The 14,960-nt window shown below is 42.7% G+C and overlaps 1 protein-coding gene across 1 annotated transcript in view; it reads right to left on the bottom strand.

Annotated features, from left to right (window-relative positions):
* Nucleotides 1-7,432: 7,432 nt before the first annotated feature.
* Nucleotides 7,433-14,960, bottom strand: part of CLNK (cytokine dependent hematopoietic cell linker) — a 218,589-nt gene continuing 211,061 nt past the window's right edge. Inside the window, exon 19 of the mRNA XM_044225942.1 lies at nucleotides 7,433-7,579. Coding sequence (XP_044081877.1) covers nucleotides 7,433-7,579 — 147 coding nt within the window. The remainder of the gene's footprint in view (nucleotides 7,580-14,960) is intronic.

The raw sequence follows: 14,960 nt of genomic DNA, 5'->3' as shown, positions 1-14,960 counted from the left end.
GTCTTTTTTTTTTTTGCTTTCATTTGTATCCAGATTTTTCTCAATTTTCTAAATCTCTCCTGTTGCTAAAAACTTACATCAGTAAGATTTACAACTTGCACATAAATTTGTTACAATTAATGAGGCAGTTAGCTACATTATTACTAACTGAAGTCTGCACTCCATTTTGAATTTCTTTAGTTTTTATCTATTGTAATTTTTCTGTCCCTGGATCCCATCTAGGATTCCTTACTGCATTTATTTGACATGCCTCCTTAGGCTCCTCAAGATGGAACAGTTTCTCAGACTTTCCTTGTTTTTGATGACCTTGGCAGTTTGGGATACTGGACAGGTATTTTGTGGAATGTTCCTCACTTTGGTTTTGTCTAATATTTTTCTCATGATGAGATTGTGGTTATAGGATTTTGAGAGGAAGACCACTGACGTAAAGGGCCATTCTCATCACATCATATCAAGGACAGCTACAATGGGCGGTAGTTATCACTGATAATGTGAAGCTTGATCATCTGTCTCCATTGTAAGGTTAGTCATTTTTCTCTTCTTTCCATATAGTAGTCTTTGGGAGAAATTCGCTGTGCATAACCTACACATAGGGAGTGAGGAGTTATGGTCTTCCTCCCTGATGGTGTAGTATCTACATAAATTATTTGGAATTCTGTATGTGAATCATTTCCATTATCTGCCACTTACTTATATCATTGTGCACTCGTGAATATTTATTGTATAGTGTTGGTTATAATTAAATACCATGTTATTTATTTTGTTAGCTTCTGTGTCCTCTCACTTACCTCCCTCATGTGCAGTGGCTTTTGAGTACTTCCTTCCTTTCTGTCATGATCAGATGCTCCAGAATCATCATGTATATTCCCTGTCCCAGCCCCAGAATCAGCCATTTCTCCAGGGACCTCCCTCCCTCACTTCTTTTCTTTGATATTGTTATTAGAAATCAAGTTCTGGTCTTTGAATGTGTGAATTACCACTGTCACTGCTTCTAGTTCCTTGGAGACAGTTGTTGACAGAGAACAGCGTCATGCCTTCTAGGCCCTCTAAATGAACAGAGCTCAGAGACGTATGTGTTATACTAGGGCTTATCCACATATCTGTAATTATTTCTATGTTTATCCATATGTATCTATGTTAAACAAAATATGAATTCATACTGATGTTCAACTATAATGCAGTGTCACATGGCTCATTCTGACCTTATCCCCCTGCTTATCTGGCATCTTCCATTCTAGCAGAGAGAAGATTGGCATATACTGATGTGTTCAATCCCACTGTATACACATACGTGTACCAGTATGAGAAATGCCTTTACCAACTGGAGTACAATGCTGTGTGTCATCCTTTTGTCTTTGGTCTTATAGTCTCCACTCTGTTCCAGAGTTATTTAGGTCAACATCTTTTCTCCCCACTGATCTGCCAATATTTTGTTAAAGATTTTCTCTGTTTGTGAAGCAAATTAATCTGTAAGTTAATTTCTTTATATTGTCTGTGTCAGGCTGATTGGCTTATCTATTTATTTCTTTATGGCTAGGTTTGTGCCAACCTTATGAAAAGGGCTGGTAAGGGTGCTTCCCACTGAGCTAGGTGCCTCAGTGGGTTAAGTGTCTGACTTTGACTTGGATCATGGTCTCAGGGTCCTGAAACTCCCCATTCAGCAAGGAGCCTGTTTCTCCCTTTCCCTGTGCCTGCCACTCCCCTGCTTGTGCTCTGTCTTGCTCTAGCTCACTCACTCTCACTCTATCTCAAATGAATTAAAAAAAAAAAAAAAGAAAAAAAAAGGCTGAGAAGTATTACTGAGGCTTTCCAGATTCTTGTAAGGGGAACCAGCTTGAAACTGATTAAGTGAGCAAAAAGTGAGTGAAATAAGTCAAGCTTGTTTCTTGTTGAATTTCCTCCTAGCAGGCTTACATTTTAGCTTTTTCTATTTTGTTAACTCAGTTACTATTTGTCCTTTTAATTTCTCTAACCCCAAATTTTGTGGATGTCTCTCTTCTGCTATTTTCTTCCATTCCCTTTATCACATATTCTTGACTTTTGAATTCCTCTGTTGTCATTATAGTGGAGTTACCAGAGAGACCAAGGATAAGTTCATATTTAGCCATATTTTAATTGAAATTCTTATTGCATGGGTCATGTGTTTTGTATTTTACTATTTTAAAATTACTTTCCATGTAGCCATACTGATTCATATTCCAGCTGGTAGTTGAGAATTTTTAATTCTTTATGTCCTCACCAGTTTTGGATATTATCTGAAATCTTTAATTTTGACCAATCTGTTGGGTGGGAAGTGCTATGTAATTGTTATTTTAATTAATGTTTCCCTGGCTACTATTGTGGAAGTTGCTGTCAGATGATCATGAAGCCCAGGCTTGCTGGAAGGAGGCTCCTGGGTAACTGCCTTTGGCTTCTGCAAGCCCATCAGGGAACACAGAAGAATGATCTAGCTTTCATTTGGCCATTTCGCTTCCATCCATGTGCAGAGGAGAAGCTTACATGGCATTCTCGTGGGGGCTGTCCACTCTTTAAGCTTCTGGTCTCTCTTTAAACATTCTTCTCAGATCTTCCTCATGTGGGTCCATCATCCAGGTGTGGGGATGGTGACCAGAGGAGCCACACTTCCATCTCCTGCTCTGCTCCATTAAGCTCTGCGGCATTTGTCCTTGAAGATAACTCCATTCTGTGACAGTGTCTTTTGACATCTGTGTCAATTCCATCATTGTCCAGTTATGAGAGTGGGGATGGACACCTTACAGGGCTAAGAGGTTACTTTTTGTGTATGGATTCCTTGTTTATATCCTTTGCTCATAGTTCTGTGCAGTTGCTTAAATGCCTTTGGACTTTGTCTTTTACAATAATTTTAAGCTTTGGTGTAATGAATCTTCCAGTCTTTCCTTTTATAATTCATGTTGCCATGTGGTTTAGGAACTCTTTTCCTATCCCCAAATCATAGAGATTATCAGAAGAAAATACAAGGCTCAACTTAAAGTTTTATTTTCACTTTTAGCTCTTGGATCTATGGTAAATTTATTTTTGTATATGATTTGTCATAGGGACATAACTGTATGTTTTTTGCATATGGTGAGCCTGTTTCCCCAGAACCACTTGATTAATCATCTGTCCTTTCCCCACAGATGCCACTTCTATTGTTCCCACATCCATTCACTAGGTAGTCATTGCTTGACTGGTGACAAGAATGGCCAAGAATAGAGCCCTAAAGATAAGGGCCCTCAGAAATAAACTGACAAAAGATTTGTACTCTAATGCTTGGGTTCTAGGGCTCTCCTTCAACTCTTTGCTTGAACATTTCCTCTGGGCAGGTATCCCTCACTACATCCTCCCCACACATCCATTTCTGCCTACCAACTCAATGGTGGCACAAGAGAGAATGAGCAAATCTATTATTCTGTGTTGCATGATTTTTATTGCATGTGTATCTTCCCTGCCAGACTCTTAACCCTCAATCACAGGGATTATGTCTTTTCATCTTTATTCCCCAAATCTAGCTCAGATGTCAAAAATTGTTTCTCAAAATTTGTGATGAGTTTATCCTAACTATGACTTCAGAAAGACTTTAAGGCTAATAGGGTATGAAATGAACAAAATTAAACTATATTTTGAATTCCTTTCTTTAATACTCAGTTACAGAGATATTATGACATTCAATTACATATTTGATTTCATTTATTTTAATATAGCTATCAATCATGAATATTCAAAAGAAAGTGAATGTTAATTAGAACAAATATTAGTATACAAAAATGGGTACACAAATAAAATGCTAGTCATCTATGATACAGACCCATCTTATAAAAAAACGTGTTTATGTGTACATACACATGGCAATGAGCTGAGTTTGATAATGGGGTAAAATTTGGTTACTCTCTGGTCTTTAGCATGGAAAATTTAACTGATTTCAGCTACAGTGTAGTTACTCAAACACATACCCACACACCCACATCCTCTTCCACACACATATACCCAAGTGGTTAAATTTTTCATTAAGTGAATTTGGAAAAATTTAAAATTTTCTGGTATAGAACTTTTAGAAAACATCTCAAAAAAGCTTCCTCAAAATATCAAGTGTTGGCCTCACTGATAAGCCCTCAGTGGTAAGTGTTCAACTGGAAATAGAGTAAAATAGATTATTTTATTTACTGGGTACTTTTTCATTGTCTGTTTCTCCCACTTAATTCACCACTATAATTCAAACATCCTCAAGAATGTCTAGCAACAAATGTATATGTGTACACAAACAAGTGCTTAGAGCAAGGTATTATTAAAGTTGAGGAAGATACAAATTGATCCAGAATGATAGTTATTTAGCCAACAAGAAATGCCTTAAATGCATAGATGCTATAATCAGATAAAGTCAGATTTCACTACTCTGATGGCTAGGAATCAAGTGACACTTTTCCTCTGAAAATGAAATATAAGTTGAAGAGCGATTAAACTGCTTTGGAATTTGGGCAAGCCAAGCCCATATCATTGAACTTTTTCAATTACAGATCCAATAAGCAGCTAGACACTGAATAGAATTGCATCTGAAGACCTTGGTTCCGCCATGACTATGTCACCATAAGATTTGGGCCAAGGAGACACAGAGTCCTCAGTCATGCAGTGTGTCCAGAAGACCTGCCCTGCCTTCTTTACAGAACTGTTGTGAGAATCAAGTGCAATTAAAATAGGTATATTCTTATTCTTCAGTAATATTTATAAGCAATATGTCCTTATTACAATCAACACTGTAAAGGAGAGTCATTGTAGCAGGCATGGTAGGGGAGCCACTTGGCTCTCTCTTGAAAGAGGAACTTGTTAATGAGTGGGCTATCTGAAAGCCTTCCTCTGTAGAAGCTTCTGGATCTCCCACAGCATCAGAAGGTTGTGTTTTCCCTGAGCAGTCTCTGGGAATGACTTACATGGTGCTGTGTGTCCTAAGACCTAGCCATTTCTGCCTCACATGGGACTGTGTCCTCTATGAGCAATCCTTGCTCTGAATCGTACCAGCGGCCTGACCAGGACTCTGTTAGAGCTCTATCTCAGCTGGGTGGTTTCCTTACTCCCTCCTCTCTCCTTCTCTTTCTCCTTTCATAGGGGTCAGACCACGTCACAGTCCAAAAGCTCTCCCTGCCTAGTCCTATTCCTTCCCCTCACCCCTTATCTCTCTCAGGCATCACCTCTAACAAATGTTTGCATTTCTAACTCTTGTCTCGGCATCTGAATTCTAGAAGACCCAACTAACATGATCCCTCAAACCCTAATCATCTCAAAAACAACCCTGTCAATATTTTGTATTTTATCTTTCTTTCCAGAGATTTTAATTACGGATAAGCATGGTGGGCTTTTTATTTTAAGATGGTTGATTTCTACCTCCTCTTCCTCTTCCCATCATATCAGGCATTTATGAATGAAGCATTTTGAAGAACATAAGCCTTATAAAATGCTAGCCACCAGCAGATGCTCACCCTTTTTGACAGCCACGATGCTTGAGGAGACTCAGATACTTCTTGAGCACACAGTGTTGAATGGTGCAAACCAGTGAATCAGAGTTCGCGGGCATCTTCTGAAAGCTTTGTAGAGGGAGGCTCAGATTCTTCCTGCATCCCAGCTGGGACCTCCACAGTCTCTTTCCATGCTGGCCTGAGTTTGCCGAAGTCTAGCTGAGAGTGACCAGAAGCCACAATTCCTGCAGCTCTGAGCAGTACGCTCCTTAGAAGCCACCATACAGGTCTGCTCAGCTCCTGGTTTCTATGTGATCCCATGCAGGTGCCCTGGAAGGGAGACTCAGTGGGGCATCAGGAACTCGAACCAACAAAGAGCTCCTTCATTGAATGCTCCTGACCTGACTTAGAGACGTAACTTCCCACTGACCTTGGGGAAGCTGAACCCATGCAGCTGTCGGGTTGGTTGGTAGGTAGACTTTCAGAGCTCCTCTGAGAGCATTCCTCGGTTGCTGTTTTAGAGGAGAGAATCCCGAGCACGGTACCCATTGTTATCTCTTTCCTTCTAATTTGGTTTTGATTTTACTTCTGCCTTAATGCTACTCTTGCATAAATATTTCATACATTTCATGTATAGGCTTTTGTAACATTTGAAGTCATTATGTAGATTGATTTCAACCAGAACTCTCTTTCTCTCTCTCTTTTTTTTTAAACTTACTCCACTAAAGAGTTTATTTATTTATATATTTCAGTGCAGGCAAATCTGTATTTCCAAATGGTGTCTTTCTAGCTTTTCAACTTGATGATAAAATTCCATGGGGAATGTACTTGGGAAGCTGTGCTAGGATGGAGCCAGGCAAAATGGGTAAAGATGTGTGCTCCCTTTTTACACTGAATGGGACCAGTAACCTTTCTTAGCCTCTTACTCCTTATTTGTATTATAAAATAGGAATAATGTAAATTAGGAGGGAACAGTATCAGGAGGCATGCAATATTCCTTCAAAATAGCACTAATCTGAGGATACTTCTCTTCTTTTGAAGGGAAGTCCATAATTGGAATTAAAAAAAAAAAACAACCACTTTTGCTCAGACTTAGGCTTACTCCCTTACTGCAAATCTGCTAATTCCATTTGTCTTTTTTTTTTTTTTTAAAGATTTTATTTATTTATTTGACAGAGAGAAATCACAAGTAGTCGGAGAGGCAGGCAGAGAGAGAGAGAGGGAAGCAGGCTCCCTGCCGAGCAGAGAGCCCGATGCGGGACTCGATCCCAGGACCCTGAGACCATGACCTGAGCCGAAGGCAGCGGCCCAACCCACTGAGCCACCCAGGCGCCCCTAATTCCATTTGTCTTAAAGCCACTCAAAACAGATTCCTGGAGGCTGGGCCCACAGCCCTCTATCCCCGGAGTGAAAGCCTTTCTGATTTCTGTCTTACAGGTGATATTTGCAAACACTTCACTTTTCTGTTACATTCCTTCCCTAAAATTGAGGTTTCAGGATTACAAATAAAATAGAGTTATATTCACCAACATCTTCAGCATAAGGTATCTCAGAAACATTGTACCTTCACAGGTCCTACCACTTCTGAAACAAAGGCAGGACCAGGTCCTAAAAAGAGAATAGGTATGGGAGTCTCACACAGATTTGTCCCATGCTAGCTGCAAACATCTAAGCAAAGCTTCTCATCGCCTTTATTTCTCATCTGGAAGGATGGTGACCCATGGTGACCACATTTATAGTTTTCTCTTTAGGAGATATTTTTTAAAAGCCCGTTTTTATTTTTTCTTCTTACCAATATTTCTTCTGTGGTTTGAACTTTCAAAACTGAGATCAATTTCCCAATTTCCATTATAGAATGTTTTCCTTTTCTCCGAAGTCAAAAAAGGGATCCCTCCAAGCCACAGAAAAATCATCTTTTGAAATCAATGAAAAGTGGGTAGAGGTATTGGATCTGGTGGGATTGGAACCCCAGAGAAAACAAAATCGGACTACCAAGGTGAGAAGCACCTGCTGAGGGGGAGGGGCTGAGTCAGGTAGCATTGCTCCCTGTGGATTCCAGTTTTGTCTTTCCCGTCAATTAGTACGATGGGAAAATACTTGTAGTGTTCAATGATGTCTTCCACTGAATTAAACTTCTGAAACACAGAAAAGAAAGTTAATGAAAATTTGAATATCTTTTGTGTTGGTGGGTTAAAGCACAGAATAAGATGCTTCATTTTCCTTAGGGAAGACGTTAACTCAATATTTTTTTTTTTAAACTGTGAAGCTATGTCAGAAAGTGTCAAAAAAATAAAGAAAAGAAACTGAAAAGACAGCTCCTGAAAGATGAGTGGTAAAAATGTTATCATGGGAGAGTAAGATGGTTGGGGAGACCAAAAGTGAGCAAGTCAGGGCTTGGCCTGCACTGAGTGGATTGGTGGGAAGGCCTACAGTGAGCTCCCCTTCCAGAAACCCCTGTGTTCCAGTGAGTCCTGGGGTAATCAGAAGGAATAGAGCCGGCCACAAGGTTCTGGCAGTTCTTAGCCAATGACCTTTCCTTCCCTGGGCTTCTTGTGAAATAATGAGGTGACAACACATCTTTACTTTTATGTTCCTGAAAATGCACAGATGAAGGGTTGTGGTGATTGAATGGACAGTGAGATTATTTCAAGTTTAGGGAATCAGCATGTGCTTTGCTGAAGATACAGAACTGAGATGGGCTATACCTTCTGGGTGTCTAGATAAAGGGACAAGAGGGCTTAAGGATTCTAAAAGCAGAGGAAGAAGCATGAACAAAGGCAGGTGTTGAAGATGTGAGGACCCAGAGGGTGGTTCTGATGAGCTGAGTTTGGGTGTGCCCTCAAAGGAAATCCTGGAGGGTGAGTAGGAAGAGCTCACTCAGCCTGCCTTGCACGCCTTAAGATGATGTTGAGCTAAGGAGGTTTGGCTGTAACCCTAGGAGGTGATCAGGGCAGGGGGAATGGCCTTCATGGAAGAGCTAAGGAAACTGCAGCTCAGGGATGTGGGCTCACCTGCTTCGAGGTCACAAAGGCAGGGGCCCAGGACCAGGAATGCAACCTGGTTTTTCTGGACAAAAGTTGTCTGTTTTCCCTTATACAGCTTGCCTACAGCTTGTGATCCTGGGTTCCAACAGGCTGGGATAGAGAAGGCACAGCTTGAAGGGAGGGAGCCCAGGTGGGGAAGCCTTTGATGCTGCTCTAGTGTTGTGAACCCTCCCTCTGCCCAGTGCGCCCAGGACAGAAATGTTTGCAGGCCTTCAGGATATTCAAAAGGGAATGGCATCGTCATGGTGCCTGTCCTCTTGGAGATTGCATTCTGGTGGCAGCAGACGGAAAATAGCTTCCTATATAAGGAGGTAATTTCACTTAGGAATAATGTGCTCTGAAAATAATTAACTCAGAACTCAAGAACATCACTAGGCCCCCCACTAACCTTCCCTCAGGGCTGCCTGTGGCTACTGGGAGGGAACTCCTTTTCCTTGGGGGAGCACTGCGTTGAAAAGCTAAAGGTCTGTAACCACCGTGGTGGTCCCCTCCTTCCTGCCACTTGTGGCTGATGTGAAGAATAAGGGAAAGACTTGGGGGAAGAGGCAGGGAACGACGAATCTCCTGACATGGCCCAAGATCCACTCCATCCCTGCCCATCCTGAGGACTGAGTCCACAAGCTTCCCCATTGTTCCTACCACAGCTCATCTGTCCTAGGTTCTGTCTTTTCACACTACAACAGTCCTGCTTGACTCTGTGACTTGCTCCTGCGCACCTGTTACTGGATCTGGTTTCAAGGAGATAACCCATTGGTCCACCCCTGAGACGTACACAATAAATACTAATTCCTAAAGTAAGGTCCTAAAGTAAGGTGGTTTCCTGGTTGTGCCGTGGGGAATAAGGATAGTGTTAGAGAACTCGGATGTGAAGGGCCTTTGGTGACCAAGTGCCTGAGTTCCTAACTAGGCTCTCCCACTCACTAGCTGTGTGACCTCGGGCAAGTTTCTCACACTCTCTGTTTCAGTTTCTCTATCGATGAAGAGCAATGGTAAGTAACATCAGGACCTACCTCCAAGGGCCCTTGTGAGGATTAATTGAATTGACAGTTGACACATAGTCAGCATTTAGAGGACAGCTTGGTATACAGTGAGTGCTCAATACATGTCTCATTAACGTGACCTCATCCCTTTTGGGTTTGCCAAGAATATTCACAAAGAGCAATGAGGTCACTGGAGAAGTTTATAGATGATTATTGTATACCTCCAGGAAGACTTTTTTTTTTTTTTTTTTTGTATTTCACTTCCAGTTATAAACTAAGAACAGTGTTTTCTTTCTCTTTTTTCAAATTTGACAAAACTGAAAGTGAGTAATGAAAAGAAACTTCTCATGTGGAACTCTTCTGCAAAACTGGTTAATCTACATGGCAAAGAGGAAAGCCTCTTCCCTGATCTTCATCTTCAGAGGGAAAACGCCTGTTTCCTCTTCTTATTCCTGCTATCTTCAGGATGGTCTTGTAATAATAAGTGTGATATTAATTGTTTTAATAATCTACTGCATGGATGCCATTTTACATGAAATTATAATTTTAATAAGTTGTAGGAAGCAAGTGAGGCAGGAGTAATAAATCATTACTGTCATTTCTTATTATGCCCTTGTAGTGACTGGCCCACAACTGATATATTATTTCCCTAAAGAGACTTCTTAAAAATATTATAATGAAGCTCTTATTTTCATATGAAATGATTTTTCCAGGAGAGGAGCAAATGTCACCCTAATATTAAATCTTAAAGTGTCTTTAAACCTTTTGTGCTTGCTTTATATCCCAATAGAAGGCAATGATTCAATGCCAGAAGAGTAAAGAAATCTGTCTGCGAGCACACGTAGGAGTGAAAGAAGAAAAGAGAGAGGCAGGGGAAATGAGAAGTTGTGATCTTGTGGGTTCATTGTTGGTCTCTACTTACTAGTCTTTAAAGTTTGATTCACCAAGTAAACATCAAGCATAATTTTTCGGTCACTTATCATAACCATTTGCAAGGCAAGGAAAGGTCTGATAATGGAAATGGCTCATTTCTATGAGCTTTCACAGAAACCTTGACCCACATGGTTTCTGAAGTCAGATGCAGGTTAGCGGTTGGCAGCAGGTGAAGCTCTGTGGGTTACAAATGGCAGGTGCTTCTCTTGCTGGGGCTGGTATTTTAGTAGTGGCTAAATATTTCCAGTCTCACCCCTGCTTAGGCGTGTGCATTGATGGGCACAGATGAGCATGGTAGCCCCTGGGCAGTAAGGACTCTGTGTCCCCAGAATGGAGCATGAAGTCTAGCATAGTGTAGGCATAAAATGAATGGTGGGGCAATAACTGAGCAAATGGGTAGACTGGGCTGAAAGGTGGTCGGTCCCCCAGAGATACATCATGTCCCAATCCCAGGAATCTGTATTGCCTTATATGTCAAGAGTGGATAGTATTTCTCATGACAAAAGATGGAATCAGTTAAAGCAATTGCACTACTGGGTATTTACCCTAAAGATACAAATGTAGTGATCAGAAAGAGCACATGCACCCCAATGATTATGGCAGCAATGTCCACAATAGCCAAACTATGGAAGGAACCCAGATGTCTATCAACAGATGAATGAATAAAGAAGATGTGGTATATATATGTATATGTGTGTATGCACATGTATGTGTGTGTATACATACACACACATATACATACATACATACATACATACATACAGTGGAATACTGTGAAGTCATCAGAAATGAAATCTTGCCCTTTGCAATGATGTGGGTGGAATTAGAGGGTACTATGCTGAGCGAAATAAGTCAATCAGAGAAAGACAATTATCATATGATCTCTCCGATATGAGGAATTTGAGAGGCAGGGTTGGGGGTTGTGGGGTGTAGGGAAGGAAAAAATGAAACAAGATGTGATCGCAAGGGAGACAAACCATAAGAGACTCAATCTCAGGAAACAAACTGAGGGTTGCTGGGGGGTGGATATGGAGAGGGTGGTTGGGTTATGGACATTGGGAGGGTATGTGCTATGGTGAGAGCTGTGAAATGTGTAAGCCTGATATTCACAGACCTGTACCCCTGGGGCAAATAATATATTATATGTTAATTTTTAAAAAAAGATGGGGTCAGTTGAGGATCTTCATAAGAGGAGGGAATTCTGGGTTATCCCTAAAGGAGTCATGCATACCCGTACCAGATTGAAGCATAGGGAGGAGATTCATCCAGAGAAGAGGAAGAGATTAGAGCAGATGCAGAGATTAGGGCGATAGGACCCACGGGACAAGGAGCTGAGGCTTGCCCACAGCCACCAGCAGCTGAAAGGGGCAAGGAGGTACCTTCCCTCCATGTCCAGAAGCCCTGCTGATACTTCGATTTCAGATGTCTGGCTGCCAAAACCACAAGAGAAGGCATTTCTGATGTTTGAAGTCATCAACTTGGTGGTGCTCGGTTAGAGGACCCAGGGCATGAAGACACGGGGGTCTTTCCTAAATCTGAATTCAAACATGAGTTTCTAGCCGCGTGGCTAACAGGATGACACAAACACCTACCAATGCAGCAAAATGGACCTCCCCAGGCCTATTCTTGGGATATGTGGGTGGGTTTGCTCCCCTTCTGTGCTTGAGAAGATGTTGGCATGCTTGCTTTCTGGAGCCTTGTCCAGGCATCCCCTGCCACCCCCACATCCTGGGGACGGCTGTGCCTCACTAGTGCCCGGGGACACAGACCCAAGGCAGAGGCACTTGGGAATCATTTCTGATGGAAACCCCTACTCACTAAGCACCTGCCTCTGTGTGTCTGAGTGTCTATGTGACTGTGTTTATGTCACCTCATCTAAGCTGTAATAACTCCCTTGAGAGGGGTGTCACTGTGTTGGATGTGTGGTTAAATTCTCAAGTTTGCAAGGCAGCCCAAAAGTCACACAAAACCAAAATTATCTTTGACAACCCTGTATCTCATCACCTTGCTCCCGCAGAGTCAAACGAAGATGCTATTTCTTTATGCAAGCCCCAGAGGAAGTAGCTGGAGTTGGCTTGCACTCAGCAGAGTCTTCCTGTATCACATTCTCTCTCCTTTTTGTAAAACTGGGAGCGTCTTCCCCAGGAGAGTGGGGGCTCCCGTGGCTGGTGAGGGGCAGGAGGGAGCTGAGAGCAAGCTAGACTGTCCCAGTCTGGCACCAGCATCTGGCTCGCGAGGCAGAAAAAGTGTACGGTGGGGAAGTGTCCTTTCTCATCTGGTGTCTGGTGCACAGTAAGCTTCACGAAAGTGTTAACTCTCCTTCACCCCGCATTCTGGACGGCTTCTGGGCAGGCTACTGGTTGTTGGCATTTGGTCACGATGTTACCCGAGACCATATGAGTATTTTTGCAGAATGAAAAATGAAGCCCAGCCTTGCCCTGTACCTGCTGTGACTGGGGGGCCCGTTACTTAACATTTGTGTCTCACTGTCACTGTTAAGTGGAAATATGGGTGGCACCATCGTTGCAGGTTGTCTAGGAAGGAATAAATTGCTGAAGTTAATTAGTAATTGTTCACGGCACAGGATAGGCCTTGTGCACGGCAAACGTGCAGGTGTTAAATAAATGTAGGAAAAAGGAGGCTGGCTTGTGGGGGGTAACGAATGGGAGGAGAAGACTCCGGAATAAGCCAAAAAGGCTTTTCTTAAAATAGGCATTTGAATCCCTGAGGGGTCCTTGGTGACGATAATTAGAGCAGCTCACCTGGAAGCTGATGGTCTAATCTGGGCTGTCATGGTTGGCAACCGCTTCCCTGCTGAGGCGGGAACTGGCTTATGATCTGATTCAACACTATTCAGATGTCATCTCGGAGTAAGATCGCCGTCTCCTATGTTAGGAGCAGACCAAAGTGTGGCATGTGGGGGGAAAGCTGTTGTGACCTCTTTAGGTCCTCACTGTTGTGTCCTCACTGGTAAAAGGGTCAGTAATGCACCCTTCTCTGAGGTTTTTTGAGGTCCAGGTAAGAGAGCAAGTGACACAGCATCTCGCAGAGGCCCTGCGGGTCAGGGCGCATGATTTCCACTTGCTCTGTGTCCCGATCATTTAAAAGTCACAATACAACTTTTTTTTTTTTTTAAAGAACATGGGAAATCCTAGGAGCTGGAAGAAGCTAGAAAGGATGGAGGGGGACTGAACTGGAATGTCCACTAACCATATGCATCTGGTTCCGGGGAACTGTACCCCAGTTATTACATTTGGGAATAAGAAGGAAAGCATAATAACTCACACCTACCGTGGGCTTGCTAAGTGTCAGGCTGGCTCGGAATGGGGTATGTTTGTTAAGTCACTAATCCTCATCACAAAAGGGAAAATTGGCTCTTCTCTTCATCTTTGCTGTCTTCTTCTCTCAGTGTGGCTGCATTTAGCAGATTTATGTATTAATCTCTCTCTCCACGCACACTCTCAATTATGACCAGACTTCCCCAGGCTCTTGAAAAGGCCAGTGTGGACCACACCTCTCCAGCTATGTGCGATACTCCGAAAGGGCTCTGGGTCGGATACTGGGTTTAAGCTGCAGTCTTCATGCAGCCCCTAACAGGATCCTCACATACGCACGTTCCTGGTGCACTCTGGCAGCCCTGGCCGTGTTCTTCACTTTGATCTCTACTGAGGAATAATGGATAGTTGAGTGAAAGTTCTGGATCTATGCTGGATTTGTTTTCTCAGTCCTCCATGACAAAGGGCTGCAGAAGGGGCAGGGTGGGGGCACCTGAACAACAGTCCAGGAGTCTAGAAGTCCAAGATCAAGGTGTTGGCAGGGTTGGTTCTACCTGAGGCCTCTCTTCTTGCTGTGTAGGCACCGTCCTCTTGCTGTGACCTTATGTCTGTGCATGTCTGTGTCCTAATCTCCTTACAGAGACACCAGACATACTATTCTAGGGCCCACACACGTGACCTCATTTTACCTTAATCCCCTCTTTAAAGACTTTAGCTCCAAATATAGTTCTATTCAGAGGTCCTAGGGGTTAGGGCTTCAACACAGGGATCTGGGAGGAGTCGGGGGGGGCACAATTCAGCACATAATATAGACCAACGGATAAGACTGAGGTCTGGAGATGCTAAATGAAAATTCCTGAATTAGAGAAGTCTGGACAAGAAAACATTGCATTTCACTTTGAAGAAACTAAAGCCCAGAGACATTAAATGACTGGTCTGAGCTCACATCCTTAGTAAGTGGTGATGTAGAACTTGCCCCCTACCCTTCCCTTCCAATCCCTCTGTCCTACCTTCCTTTCAAGAAGAGTTGAACGAGTAGCTTCTCCTCACCCTCTCATTACTCCTGTGTCTCTAGCCATTTACATAACTTTCTGAGCTGCAGTTTCCCTACATCTAAGGTTGGAGCAATTGTTGTAGCAAGGAGTCGTCAAGGGTTCACGCGAGGTGATACGGAGACCAGGCCGACTGCAAGCACACTCAGCAAAAACCAGTCTCCTTCCTCCTTTGTTTTTATGCAGTGAATCTGGAAGGCCTTAACTGATGGATTCTCTCACGAAGCCGCCT

Source organism: Neovison vison, chromosome 11 (genome assembly GCF_020171115.1).
Source record: "Neovison vison isolate M4711 chromosome 11, ASM_NN_V1, whole genome shotgun sequence".
Lineage (NCBI taxonomy): Eukaryota > Metazoa > Chordata > Mammalia > Carnivora > Mustelidae > Neogale > Neogale vison.
The sequence above is the reverse complement of the archived record's forward strand: the minus strand, read 5'-3'. Positions and strand labels throughout refer to the sequence as shown.